At 47.4% G+C, this 15,207-nt stretch overlaps 1 protein-coding gene across 5 annotated transcripts in view; it reads right to left on the bottom strand.

Annotated features, from left to right (window-relative positions):
* Nucleotides 1–15,207, bottom strand: part of ADAM17 (ADAM metallopeptidase domain 17) — a 52,381-nt gene that overhangs the window by 1,916 nt on the left and 35,258 nt on the right. For all 5 annotated transcript variants that reach the window (XM_022554172.3, XM_022554173.3, XM_089923464.1 and 2 more), the window contains 7 exons: nt 11,320–11,519; nt 10,206–10,309; nt 5,289–5,423; nt 3,787–3,917; nt 2,953–3,031; nt 2,112–2,200; nt 407–457 (listed from right to left, as the gene is read on the bottom strand). In XM_022554172.3, coding sequence (XP_022409880.1) covers nt 407–457; nt 2,112–2,200; nt 2,953–3,031; nt 3,787–3,917; nt 5,289–5,423; nt 10,206–10,309; nt 11,320–11,519 — 789 coding nt within the window. The remainder of the gene's footprint in view (nt 1–406; nt 458–2,111; nt 2,201–2,952; nt 3,032–3,786; nt 3,918–5,288; nt 5,424–10,205; nt 10,310–11,319; nt 11,520–15,207) is intronic.

Here is a 15,207-nt window from a genome sequence, read left to right as displayed (position 1 = left end):
ACCCGGCAGATGGCCGCCCCCGCCGGTGCCCTGATCCCCACGCTGGGGAAGGCACCCCAAGAAGCAACTCGAGCGGTTAGCGTTCAAGTCCTGACACGCCGCCGTTTGAAGACCCAAAGGAGACTCACGAGAAACAACGCTGTCAGGATCCCAAGACAGGAAAAGCTCTCTCAGTGTTAAACTAAGCCCGTGCTGAACAGCTGACCACTCAGGGCTGACCCTCCAAGCGACTAGCGAACGTTCACTGTCACTGCATCCAACCTAGATCCCTCCTGGTACCCCAGGACCTTCCTGCCAGAGAAGGTGCCACTGGAAAGGCTGGTGGCTCTTGCTGGGGAGGCCAGTGAAGGTCTCTGCTTAGCAGGCCTCAAAATACAACCAAGAACGACTCGTGAGAGATACTTACACTGGGGTGGAACAGAGACAGCGATTCAAACTGCTTGTCCAGTTTCTTATCCTAGAAAGAAGAGCAGAGCAGCGTCACTCCTGCGAACAGCTCCGTTCAGCGCCCCTTCCTCATGAGCCCCTCCTACTGTCCAGGGAAGAACGAACTCAGAGCTGGAGGTGTACAAAGTGGAAGCAGGTCGCGCAGAGGAGGAACTTCGCAGCCACGCTTTAAGGGTTCTGCCCAAGTGTTTGCACGTCAAAGAAATGTGTTTTTTGGCGTTAAGTAAGGAAACAGGCAAGGTTTAAGCGCTGGTGTCTGAGGCCCAGCCCCGGGCAGGAACAACGAGGGCGGCTCCGTGCGGCCAGCGCTGGCCTCCCAGCGGCCCAGCCCACCAGAGCCTCGTCACTCCTCCCGGCCGTGTCCAGGGTCGCTGTGGCCCCAGCTCTTGGCAGCGCCAGGCCTCGAGTCCTGACACACACCCTGCAGAAGGCTGGACACGTGGTCCGCCCTCCCTGCCCAGGGCCTGGCTTCCAGCCCAGCCGCCCTGAACGGCCGCTGAGATCAGAGACAAGCCACTGCCCGCCCTCCCGTCGGCAGCCCTGCGCAGAAATCGAGCGTCAGGCCTCTCAGTCCACAGTCGTAACTCTCGCCGTAAACCACGCAGGTCTGACTCTCAGGTAAAAGCGACCGTAATGGATGGCACCGTCGCCCATCTGTCAAAGCCTCCACCGCGCCCCCTTTAACACCGCTCTGCTTTCGCAGGGCTTTTCCTGGCGTCCGGCAGGCTCGCCGCTCAAGAGAAGAGCCGTTCAGTGAGAGCGCGCAGCCAAGGGAAGGCACGGGGCCGTGAAGACCCGAGAGCTCGCCGGGCCGGAGCATCCCACATGCTCGCGGGAGGGCCCCGCGCAGGGGTTTCAGGGCACAGGCCTGGAAGCCTGGCTCTGACGTCCTCATCTCTACACAGCAGACAAATCCTCCTTTTCCCACAGAAGCAAGGAGAACGGATCTATAAGAAAATTTCTGGAGAAAGAAATTTTCGGGAAAACAGGACCACGCCGCCCAGAGAAGCCTCTCGAGCCCCTGAAGCCCTCCCCGTGACAGCACAGGCATAAAATCGTGTTTCTGTGGACAGCAGAAGGGTCTGACTTAGGCGAGTCAAGCTGCCCGTAGGTCTTTCCTACCCACTCAGCACCCGTTTCAAAATCAAACTTCATAAAGTGCCTGGAGTTTCTCAAAGCCCTATTCAACTGTTACTCATTTTGAACAATAAAGAAGACGGCTCCCTCTCCTCATGTGGAAGCATCTGAGCGAGCACCCCAGACGACGATGCCAAGACTGCAGACCTGATGGGGCAGCATGTCCGGAATGCTGCTGTTTGGCATCTGCTCTGCCACAGCAAAGTCAGCCTGGGTGCGCTCGTTTAGAAGCTTCACTCCTCAGAGGTCCTGGACAAGCCCAGTTAACCAGTCTCCTGTGCTTAAAAGTATAAAACTCAGAAATTATACATGAGAGCGAAACATCCGTGCACAAAAAATGTAATTTTTTTAGAGACCATTAATCTTTTTACAAAAAATGCTTTTCCAGGGATAGCACCAAAAATGTCATTGGAAACAGCAGGTCAGATTTTTCTAAGAACAAATTTTTATCTTTTCCGAAGGTAACATGGTTCGAGTTGCTCAAAATTTTAATAAAATGTTTCATTACTTAAAAACTGGTGACTTACCACACAATGGACCAGAATGCTGAAAGGAATCCAAAATATCAAGGAGAAAACCAGGACGGAGCCTACGATGTTGTCTGCTAAAAACTTCCCTGTGAACAATTCCAAACAGTGAATGTCTTGACCAAGTACTTTAGAAATTGAAAATGCAACGTTCTTAGAGTACTATCACGTGTCAAACGGCACAGACTGCTGGCGGGATATAACAACTGAGCTGGTACCAAGAAGCATTTCTGTGCCACCTGCTGTACACCCAGCTGTCCCCCCACACACGGGAGCTCTCCCCAGAATGGACCCATGTGCTTGTGGAGAACAGATCATATCACAGGAGGGCCCACACAGTCCCCAGAGGGACAGTGCAGGGGACTCATCCTGGAGGAGGCTCCTACTAGGAACAGTGCTTGCGAAGACAACGCTGATGCTGTCTGGGTACTATTGTTTTTGTGACTAAACCCTAAATTATGAGCCCTAGAGGACACAGTGCATCCTTGCTTCTGCAAAGTCTGAGGCCCACTTTTAAGTAAATGACTCATATCAAGCAGGATTCAGCTTTGCAATCTACAGGACTGAAGGACACTTAACTGTCACATGTTCATTTTTTAGTAAAGAAGCCAGTATTTTTACTTCCCTTGTTTTAAAATTTGTGCATCCATGCTACACAGGGGCAGACCTATAATGTGTCCACTTTTTTTTAGCCAACAAAGTCGCTTCAGAACAAAAGTGGTAACTATTTCCATCTTCTAATGCACGATTAGGGCCTATCAGTCTGAAACCACACTTTTCTAACGTCATCAGTGAAATCAGCTCAGTTCCAAGCAACCACCCACCTGGGGAAACCACGTACCGAAAGTATTGATGCTCAGCTTGTCAATGAACTCCCAGAACCGCTCAATGACATCCTGCACTCGCTTCTCACATTTGCCCTGTGAACAGAAAGCACCCGGCATTACCCCAGCGGCCATGCATTTAGAAGGAACGTGGCTTCCTTCAAGTCAAACACATAATTAACACGAAAAGGGCTCCACTGAAACCAAACGTCCAGAAGAGCCATCTCTGACACACTGGAATGGGTACCTAAGAAGGTAGCATTCTCTGTCACTGACACGCCACACTCAGTCCATTTTTATAAGTGAATTTAGAATTACCAGAAGACAAAACTCAAGAAAACCAGTTTGTTAAAGATGGGCCAATTCCAGTAAGGACTGCACTGATCTCACACACACACTGCCAGAGAGGCCTCTCAAGCCACTTAAGCCCTCTTCCGTGACAGTGCAGGAATAAAATCGTGTTTCTGTGGACAGCAGAAGGGTCTGACTTAGGTGAGTCAAGCTGCCCGTAGGTCTTTCCTGCCCACTCGGCACCCATTTCAAAATCAGAGCTTGCAATCCTGCAGAATTAGTGACCTTTATAATTAGCCCAGAAAACCAAGTAAGTAGGACTCCCTGCCTCAAACTCAGCTTTACCACAAAGTCCCCCAGGTCCTGCCCAGTCTCTTGAAAGCACCTGGTCCTCCGAGGTCACACACACAGTACGTAACTAGACTCTCACACAAGGACAACGGATAGACATGTGAGCATCTGTGCTCTGATTCCCTTCCATTTGCAAAACCCAGCACTCACAAAATAAAAACTTCACATCTGGCTGTTAGAGAAAAAGCTGCAGATAAATAAATACTCACATTCATGTCACAAAATCCTACTGTACAGGGCTTTCCCTTCCTCAAAAATAAGTTCTTCTGTTCGGCGTCGACATAGGGCAGGCAGCGGCCCGAGGGGTCCCTGCAGCACACCTTGCACGAGTTGTCGGTTTCTGAAACAGAGCACAGCCTCTTAGACACGCGCTCTCCTCCTGCCTCTCTCCCTCCTACCCCGCTCCCGCAGGGAAGGAATTGCACTCATTTTTTATTCCAACAGCGAATATGATCCTGGTTTCACACCCCTCCCCTCCACTCCCCTCCCCCTGCCAAGGAGTAACTCCTGAGTTCAGGCTCCTCAGCCCTCAGAGAGGTAAAGCAAAAGGTAAAAACAATTTACACAGAAAAGTTTCCTTTAAGAGATTAAAAGGCAGATTCTCTCTACTTCAAACCCTTCATAATGCTAAATGATTCCCTTCGTCCCAGCGTTATTACGCTGCGGGTTTCAATCCTTGGCTTCTCAGTTTCCAGCACACTCTGGAAAGCCAAGGCTCCAGCGAGAGCCAAGCCACTGTGACAGAACTGCCAGCCTCGGGTGCAGATCTGAGTGACCCGCCAGCGACAGGAGCACCGCAGCCTAAGCACGACCTCTCCCTCCATGGACACCACCCTCCAACAGCACATGGGGTATATGGCACACGTACAAACGGCAGGAATGCCCAAAAGGTCAACAGGCCGTATAACTCGGGACAATCTTTACTTGACCTCTTAGGAAAAACTGAAATCAACCAAACACAAAAACAAGCAAAACCACTTTAAAGGGAAAACAAAAACCTTCTCCGCATTCATTCACATATCAAGCATTTCCTGGGCACTTACTATGTGTGCTTCCAGGGCACCCCAAGCCTCTTGGCGCTCACTGAATAAACCATCTGACGTTTACTGTGTGTTATCTTTATTTACATGTTATTCCACCTGGAAGAGCCGCTTGTTCCACTGTGTGGATGCTAAGTGCCCATCCCAGGGGTTCTGACTTCTGGGATTTTTGTTGTGAAAGCAGCAGAACTCTCTCTGATGGAGGGCGGGGAGCTCAGAGCCCAGCCAGTCCCTCAGGCCCTTCCTCAGACCCAAGGGTTCCAAAAACAGTGTGGAAATCTGAGGACAAGGGTCCCAGAGGCCATGGCTGAGAGGCCCCTGCCCCAGGCGTCTGGCAGGGAGCTGCGGCGGCTGGCCCAGCAGACGTCCCAACAGAGGGGGGACCCGGGCCTGGGCCGCGCCGGGTGGGTCCTGGGCCGCACCAGAGCTCGAGGCCAGTGGGAGGAGGAGTGAGGACGGACCTCCAGCCACCCGCCCTTCCGCAGTCCCCTCTGGCCTCGCCGCCGAGTGGCCTCACGGTCTGAAAACACAGCCACGAGGGAGATGGACAGGACGGCTTCCGGAGACGACCGTGGAAGGAGCGGGACCCGCAGGCAGCGGTCCGTCTGCGCACACCACCCGCTGCTCCTGCCCTCGCCCCGCTGCAAGGATAGGCAGGGCCACGTGCTCACCGTTACACGCGCAGGACTCCAGCCTCTGCTCCCGCTCGCAGAAGGGCACACACTTGCCATCTTTACACTTGCCGAGATCCAAGCACACCGTGTCGTCGGCAGCATCGCCAGGAGGGGGGCACTCACTGCTGTTACCTGCAGCACGCAAAGGGCACACGGGCCGCCCTGAGTCACGTGGCCCAGTTCCACGGGGCGGCCCGTGTCCCGGCAGCCGGGGAGCACCGAGGCCTGGCCATGCCGGGCACCAAGCTGCCCGCTCCTCCCAGCGTCCACCCGGCTCCCGCGGCCTCGCCTCCATCACTACTTACACGTGCCAAGCATTCTTTTACCTTTATATTGTGAAACATAACATACATACAAAAGAATGTATATACAAAAGAGATCTCTACTACTATCACCAATAAAAGACACCTGTGTGCCCTCCCTTGACTAAGACGCAATCTCCCTAGGAAGGCACACGACCATCCCCAAGCCACACGCCCGCTCCAACGGCCACCCTTCAACGTACTCCATTTCTCTCTCACCTCAGAACCTGACTGTATGCGCTCAGTACCCACAAGGTTCTTGTCTCCACTCTCTAAAGAGGACTGGCTGCTTCTCACCCTTCAGATTTTCTCTCCAAGACCTCCTTGCTCAGCCTTTCTCAGCCATCCCCGAGGACCCTGCCTAAGCTGGTGGCCCCTCACCCCCGCCATGCTCTGTCACTCCACGGGCTTCTCCCCTTCACAGCACGTGTTTTACAATTTACATCTATTCGATTACCTGTGGTTATTTTCTGTTTCTTACCACCAGACTGGTAAGCTCCATGAGAGCAGAGCCCAAAACTATTAATGAATCAGTGATGTCCAATCCCTGTCACACTGTAGGTAAGCCACAGATATTTCTTAAATGAATCAATGATTCGTAAGGACAAAGAAAAGCCAACCAAGGATGTTAAATTCGAGAGAAAGGGTGGAACGAATGACTCATTCTGGAAAATGAGAAGCACGAGCAGTTGAAAGCCAGCACTAAAAGGGAAGGGAAAGACCACTGCACGGAAACACCACAGGCCTGGCCTCTCAACTGAGGAATGGAACCAGTCAAAAGATTCGGACTCAAAGGGCTGTGAACTTAAAGGAATCTGCCCTATTTCCTACAAAAGTAGCCTTTCATTAACTACCTAAAACATATGAGACACTTGCTTAGGCTGCTACCTCTGCCTCTGGTTTTATAAAACCCGTTATGGGTGCTGGGCATTCAGAGTGCCAACAAGACTGTCTTATAGCAAACTCACTGCCACTGAAAGCAAACTCTGGAAAAAGTACAGCAAGTTCAGGGGAGGTTTGTATTCTGTTCTGTCACCATATTTTTAGTATGTTATGCTGCCCTCAGCAGAGACATAAAAAATGCTTTAGAACATTTGTTGAACATCTGTTCTTAAAAGATTACAATCAGAGTATAAAACGCACAGGAAAATAATTAAAAACATAGCATCACCTATGTAACATGGCACTCAAAGTGGAGCATGCATGAAGATCCGCCAGTGGATGCTGCAACAGAGGGCTGGGCCCTGCCCCAAGCTGCCAGTTGCAGGAGGCCCGGGGAGGGGACCAAGCATTTCCATTTCTAACAAGAGCCCAGGTGATGCTGCTGCTGCTACTTTGTATAAAATACCAAGGGAACAAAAGGCTGTTTGAAAAGGAATATCTTTTTTTTTAATTGTTTTACTTACACTTATTTAAAGAAAACATCTTTCTATTATTACAATAAAGACAAACACTGAGCACAGCTAGAAAGTGGGTTTTGGGGGGTTTTTTGGGGTTTTTTTGCGCTACGCGTGCCTCTCACTGTTGTGTCCTCTCCCGTTGCGGAGCACAGGCTCTGGACGCGCAGGCTCAGCGGCCATGGCTCACGGGTCCAGCCGCTCTGCGGCATGTGGGATCTTCCCAGACCGGGGCACGAACCCATGTCCCCTGCATCGGCAGGCGGACTGTCAACCACTGCACCACCAGGGAAGCCCCTAGAAAGTGTTTTTTAAAGACTGATTGAGATATTCAGGCTCTTGACATTTGCCAAACTAATGTGATGCTGACAGATCTCAGAATGTAAGAATCATGAGTAACATCTCATAAAATGCACATGTAAAAGCCGAAGGAAAAATCAAAATGAGATAAAACTTCGCATCCACTAGGATGGCTACAATCAAAAAGACGGGAATTCCCTGATGGTCCAGTGGTTGGGACTCCACGCTTCCACTGCAGAGGGCATGGGTTCGATCCCTGGGTTGGGGAACTGAGATCCCACATGCCGTGTGGTGCGGCCAAAAAAGAAAAAAAGACAGACAATAAGAAGTATTGGTGAGGATGTGGAGAAACTGGAACCTTCACACATGCTGGTGGGAACGTAAAATGGGCAGCCACTTGGAAAACAGCCTGGCAGTTCTTCAAAGGATTAAACAGTTACCGCGTGACCCAGCAATTCAACAAAAGGATATATATATAGGAGAAATAAAAACATAAGTCCACACAAAAACTTGCACACAGGGACTTCCCTGGTGGCACAGTGGTCAAGTATCTGCCTGCCAGTGCAGGGGACACGGGTTCGAGCCCTGGTCCGGGAGGATTCCACATGCCGCGGAGCAACTAAGCCCATGCATCGCAACTACTGAGCCTGCGCTTCAGAGCCCGCGAGCCACAACTACTGAGCCCACGTGCCACAACTACTGAAGCCTGTGCACCTAGAGCCTGTGCTCTGCAATGAGAAGCCACCACAATGAGAAGCCCGCGCACCACAACGAAGAGTAGCCCCCGCTCACCACAGCTAGAGAAAGCCCGCGCACAACAACAAAGACCCAATGCAGCCAAAACTTTAATTAATTAAAAGTTGGGTGGGTTCATTAAAAATAAAAAAACTTGCACACAAATCTGCATAGTATCATTATTCATAGCAGCCAAAAAGCAGCAACAATCCAAAATTCATCAATTGATGAATGAATAAAAAACGTGATATATCCATACAATGGAATATTATTCAGCAATTAAAATAAATGAAGGACTGATTCATGCTACAACATGGATAAACCTTGAAAACATTATTCTGAGGGAAAGAAGCCCACATATTGTATGATTCCATTTATATGAAACATCCAGATTAGGCAAATCCATAGAGACAGAAAGTAGATTAGTGGCTATCTGGAGCTGGGATGATGAGGGGACTCGAAATGGTGGCTGAAGGATGCGGATTTCTTTTTGAGGTGATGAAAACAGACTGGTAGGTGGATGCACAAATGTGAGTATACTAGAAACCACTGAACTTACACTTTAAATGGGCAGGTGGTATAATATGTTAATTGTAGCTGCTACAAAAATCAAACCAAGCAACCAAAGGGCACAGAAATTAGAAAAATACAAGATGGGATAGATACACCAGACAAACAGGCACAAGAACAACAAACAGGCAGCAGACTGAATATTAACAAGTTAAAACAGTATATGTGTAACGGATTCACTTTGCTGTACACCTGTAACTAACACAACACTGTAAGTCAACTATACTCCAATACAAATTAAAAAAGAAAAAATTTAAAAGAAATCACAAGGGTCAAAAAGGAGCGTTACATACTGATGAAGGAATAGCAGATCAAGAAGATGTAGAGAATATGTCCAATCATGTACCTAATAATATAGCTTGGAGATTTTTTAAAGGAGCAACTAACTACAGGTAATAAGAACTACAGGTAATATTGATAATCAAAACAATCTCAAACTTAGCTCCAGATAAAGTCCTAAATGTGAAAGGTAAAATTATGAAGCTACAGAAGCAGCTGTGGAAAATATCTTTGTAACTATCCACAACTCAAAAAAATAAACACACAAACAAAATGACAGATTTGATTCAAGTGAAAGATTTCAGTTCCAAAAAGGACAACAGATAGGAGGAAGGCATATGCAATGTTTAAACCAAATGGATTATCATTAAAGAACTCCTCCAAATCAATAATATCAAAAATGAAATGCAATTTTTAAAAATGGACCAAATAAATGAACTAGTTATTCACAAAAGGAGAAATCTAAATAGCTAACAAATATAAAGAGATGTTCAAGAAAAATGTAAATAAGAAGAAATCACTTTATACTCATCAGACCAGCAAAAAAAATAAGACAGCTGGATAATACAGTGTGTCAGCAAGGACATCAGAATACAGGAACCTGGACCACTGACGGGGGCACTGACAAAACCCGTTACTGCTGTTCTAGAGAACGCTGGAATGCCTCCCTCCACGACTAAGCAATTCCACTCCTCCGTATGCACCCGCTCCTCCATATGCACTCATCAAGCTCTCAGAGCTCCCAAAGTAGGTGTGTAAGGGTGTTCGGTGTAGTCCTATCTGTCGTATTAGGAGATAAAGGCAATCCAAGCAGCCACTGCTTGGCGAACAGATAAGTAAAATACAGTAAATCACAAAGCTAAACACTCCGCAAGTGCCCAAAACAATCAACTAGATACAAAGATACAGATACACAGACAGAAATACAGAGCAATAGAAAACAAGAGTTGTAAAAACACGGTATTGAGTTTAAAAAAAAAAGTGATCTAAGGTAGAGTATCACTTTGGCACGTTAAAAACACACATATACAGAAGATAAACACGCTATCTTTCAAGGATATACACCTATCTAGGCAAATATTAGACACGTTAAAGCAGATGCCTATGAGGGGAAGGAGAATGGAAGTGAATAAAAGGGAATAAACAACGAAGAGAAATAATCACGGGTCTTGCACAGACCAATGACAAGTGTGCTGAGATCAACTCAACTCTGCACGTGAGGTTAAAAAAAGAAAGGGCTATATTCATCTGAACGAAACACAATCCTGCTTTCCAACACACACATACCTGTTTGAGCAAATTATTCCAAGAGAACCGACGGGAGGACATACCTGTGCAGTAAGACACGCCTTTGCAAGTAGCATTAATGGCCTCTTGGCACTTCTTCTGGGCCGTCTCGAAATGACAGTTTTTACAGCAAGGACTGTTCCTATCACTACAGAGGAAGAGCAGACAGTCCAAGTCAAAGAACAGCCCCACAGCCTAGACTACGGTCATGCCACAGGGCCCTGAAATGGCAGGGCAGGGGCTCCTGGCTGGGTCACCCACTCCTGCACAGACTCCCAGGTGCTAGCACCACCTGCACATGGTCCATCTGCCCTTCCTGATGCAGACTCACGCAGCACAGTGGTCCAAAGTGACCCATCTTTAAAACATCTTGGTGTCCTTGGTTTTCATTAACTTAATACAGTAATTTAAAAAAAAAAAGAAAAGGACTTCCCTGGTGGTCCAGTGGTTAAGACTCCACACTCCCAACACAGGGGGCATGGGTTCGATCCCTGGTCAGGGAACTAAGATCCTACATGCTGCATGGCGCAGCCAAAAACTTAAAAAAACAAAAAACAAAACAAAAAATACTCAAGCCCACAAGGCAACAGTGGTCAAGAAACTAGTCAGCCCTATCAGTATTTACAGTGTTAATAAGCACTGTATTCCATTAAATCTGTGACCATAAATCAAAGTTTTCCCCCTACTTCTAAGCCAGGCACTGGACGTTAAAAATGGAAATTTAAGTACCTTCTAACTTGTAACCTGCTTCCTCCACAGTTTCTGGGATTAAACAGTATTCTTCAACACTATTTACAGTATAGATACACAATAATTAATTTATGTCCCAGGACTGTCATTTTGATTGTTTCCCATATTTTGTTATTATAAAAGGATGTAGCCATGAACACCCCTGCTAAATCATCTTTGTACATCTCTGTTTCCTTAGAAAAGATTCTTTGTACTAAGGCATCGCTACAGCAGAGAGGATGCAAGACGGAGGATTTGTGATACAATGTCACGTTGCTTTCCAGAAAACATTTTTCTCGCTATAAAGGGCAGAAGGGGTAAACGCACACTTGCCAGGCCCTCTGATGATTCTAGAGCCCCGCGCTTTCAGCCCGCTGTTGTGAGGACCCCTGTCAGGCGCCCAACTCCACCCCGCGCCACGCTCCTCACCTGCACTGGACGCCCGGCCTCAGCATGCAGTCACTGTTGCAGCAAGTGTCGTTGTTCAGGTACATGATGCCGGGGTCACACTCCTCCCCCTCGTCCACCCTGGAGTTCCCGCACACTTTGTTGCTGCGTTCTTGAAAACACTCCTGGGCCTTACTTTCAATGGTCTTATAGATCGACTGTTTACTGCAGTTTGAAAACATCTTAAGAGAAAAGAGGCCACATAGGACCCAAAATAACATAAAAATTCATTCCCAGGTGGTGTTTGTGCTTCTTTTCCAGGGACAAACTTTAACACAAAAGCCACAATCAGAACCATCTTGAAGGTATGTCAGGTTCACTGTCGCCTCTAAATGTCATTTGTATGGAATTGAATCATGGCCCTCTGCAAGATGCTAAAAAGCTGACATGAACGTGGTTAAGAGCCTAAAATTCTTCACAGGAAAGTAAGCTACACGAATGCTGAGACCAAACACCCCAGCCAGTCTAGCACGAGCAGAGAGTCACCAGACTCTAAGCCACCCCAGGCTCAGGCACAGGCCCCGCTGCAGGGACACTGAGAAGAGGGCACAGGCGGCCATCTTCCTAGATGCAACGATCCAGGCCTGCAAAACAGGGTCTCCTATGGTTTACCTCTTCATCTTTCCCTGAATATTTACATCAATGATCCATGTTTAAAGTGTTTAAATAGTTGAGCTTAGTAAGAGGAATGTTATTACATATAGTCTATTAAAAGATTAAATTTTAAATTATTACCTAAACGTTTTCATGAGTCCCCAAGATCTTAAGTTTCTTTGAGTTTCTACAGTTGACCAGCATCTCAAAGGAAGCCTGAACCCTAGCTTGCCCACTTGGTATACAGAAACATGAAAATGACCTAAATCTGGGCATTTTTACCTGGAGCTCTAAAATGGAGTCCATTTCCCAAACCATCTGAAATTATCAAGAGAAGCGGAACAAGACTTGGGTAAAACTCAGCGCGGGTACTTGTAGAGGTAGGGCCGCCACGGTTTGCAAACGGCTACAATGGCTTCACTTTCAACCCAGACAAGGGCCATGAGACCCCTGAGGAGCAGAGAGCACAGGACCCTTATGAAATGGTATAAAATATACACTGGTCTCTGGCCCCAGTTCCTGGCACAGAGCTCCCGAAGCCCCTGTAATTTCCTGGGTCAAAATGGGAGTGTCTTTTGTTGTAATGAGCCGACTTGGAGTGGGCTCCTTGGTGGCTCCTGGATGGGGGCTGGTCACCAAAATGACCAAGCCGCCATGAGAAGCTTGGAATTTTCAGCCCCGCCTTCCATTCTCTTTCGAAGGGACAAGGGCTTAAAACGGAGCTAATGGCCGATCGTGCCTATGTGATGAAGCCTCCATAAAATCCCAAAAGTACAGGGTTCAGAGAGCTTAGGGGTTGGTGGACACAGCGGGGTGCTGGGAGAGGCGTGCACTCAGAGGCAGGGCAGCTCCACGCCCCTTCCCACACACCTCGCCCTATGCATCTCTTCCATCTGGATGCTCATCTGTATCCTTGATCATAGCCTTTTATCATAAACTGGCAAACGTGTTTCCCTGAGTTCTACGAGCTGCTCTAGGAAATTAACTGAACCCAAGGAGAGGGTCATTGGAGCCCCCAATCTATAGCCAGTTGCTTAGAAGCACAGGCGATGACCTGGGCTTGTGAGTGGCATCTGGGGATGTGAGGGGGGGAGCGCAGCATCAGGGCACTCTTATGGGACTGAGCCCTTAACCTTTGGGATCTGGTGCTATCTCCAGGAAGAGAGTGTCAGAACTGACTTAAACCCAGCTGGCGTTGCAGGAAACAGCTTAGTGTCAAGAAAAACCTCCACGTTTGGTGACCAGAAGGGTCAGAAGTGAAGTGGGCTCTATGAATAGTAAAGTAGACACACAGGAAGAAACACAGAATAGGGAAGAACTGTGTAGGTTTTCCCTACACAGGAAGAAAAAACTGAATTGATTTTCCTTTTCGACCCTCCAAAGGTGACTGTGACCACTGAATCAGATACAAAAGGATTACTCTCCGAAAGACACTGAAGACCCCATCTCCCTAAACGGAAATACTAACTGGATTTTTTTTAAAGGACAGTAAAGACATTTTTAAGGGGCCTGGTTATTTCAGTCTAGACCTCAGGCAGTTAGTATTTTGCTGCGTTTATTCACCAGCACTGCATAGTCATGAGCTCAATTCTACCAGTTCATTATGGGAGGCCAGGTCCTTATGAATTCAAATTCACACTGAACCAATAAGAAGATCTCTTTGCTAATTTATCAGAGTCACACCCCTAAGCAGCTGGACCCCCGGACAGAGCTGAGGGAAAAGTGACCACTTCACTCTCGCTTTTGTTGCCTCCGCACTCCCCGAAGACCTCTGAGGCCTCTCTCTGTATCCTTACCACACCCCCTTCTCCTCCCACCAATAAACTCTAAGAGGTTACAATCCCTAATGCCGTCTGCTCACAGCAGAGCCTGTGGCTTGATACTTCTCAGTGGCTTGTCTGGTGTAAGGTGCCAGGTCCTGTCTTTCTAGGTCGAGGAACCACCTTATTTTTGTCCTGGAGCCTTTTTTACCTAGTTAAAAACATTTTAAGGAATTAATTTTAATTAAGGAATTAAAATGTGGGACTAGAAGATGCTCAGTATCTTTTTACAAGGAGATTGCTACTTGGGTAAACCAAACTATTAAAGAAAATACACTTGGGACAAAATAAATAAATGGATAAAGTGTTCTTCGCTGATAGACTAGCAGCTCCAGAAGTAAATGGCTCTGCCCAGCCTCCATTCTCATTAGCGAGTTCCTACAGGGCTGTTCCAAGAGCCCATCGGGGAAGTCTCCCTTAGGAAGAACTTGTAACAGGAAGAGTTAGCACCACGCATGCTCACGTGAACAGTCTGCAAAGTAAAACATTTTACCCCAAAGTACTGATGCCATCCTCATGACCAAGAAGCAGTGACTAACAACTAGAGCTGCACTGTCTAATACGGCAGCCACTGGCCATATGTGATTATTTGAATTTCTTTTTCCTCATCACATATTTCACACTTTTTATTACAGAAACGTTCAAGCATCTATAAAGTGGACAGAATGGATTCATGAATGCTCACATGGCCCCTCACCAGCTTCAGCAATTATCAACTCACGGCTTCGTGACTCACCTATATCCTCACCATTTTCCCTCTGTTCCCACACTGTTTTTTGTTGTTGTTGTTTGGGTTTTTTGCAGCTTTATTAAGGCATATTTTACATATCACAAAATTTACCAGTTTCAATTGTACAATTCAGTGATTTCTAGTAATTTTACCAAGCGATGAAACCATCACCATAAATCAGTTTTAGAACATTTCATCACCTCAGTAAGGTCCCTCAGATCCTTTTACAGGTAATGCCCATTCCCACCTCCAGCCCCAGGCAACCACTACTGAATGTAAACAAAACAGAATTTAAAATTCAGTCCCCTGGTCTCTCCAGCCACATTTCAAGTGCTTCCTGGCCACATGGGGCTAGTGACCACTGCACTGGGTACAGCGGACAGTGTTCCCCCATCACAGAGCCTTCCAGTGAACAGTGCTGAACTATGATGCACCTCATTAGAAAGAGAGAGACAACCTCTGGAAAGAGGAGAAAAATAGGGAATGTGATACAATGGAAGAACAGGCAGAACAGGGAGCTCCTCAGGCACAGGTTGTCCAGGGGAGGAAAAACAAAGCATAACAAGCAAAGAAAGAGAGGAATGGACTTTACACCTAACAGCCAAAGAAAAGTAGATGCAACAAACAAAAAACATGACCAAAAAAACATAAGACCAGAATTTTAAAAGGCAGGGTCAGGGCCAGGGAAACGCAAAAGTAATCCTTTCCTCTAGCTCCTAGTCAGGC

Source organism: Delphinapterus leucas, chromosome 13, assembly GCF_059928025.1.
Source record: "Delphinapterus leucas isolate spDelLeu-1000000601 "Yukka" chromosome 13, BTC_Dleu_Yukka2, whole genome shotgun sequence".
NCBI classification, from domain to species: Eukaryota; Metazoa; Chordata; class Mammalia; order Artiodactyla; family Monodontidae; genus Delphinapterus; species Delphinapterus leucas.
Note: the sequence above shows the minus strand (reverse complement) of the source record. Positions and strands in the feature narration are given on the sequence as shown.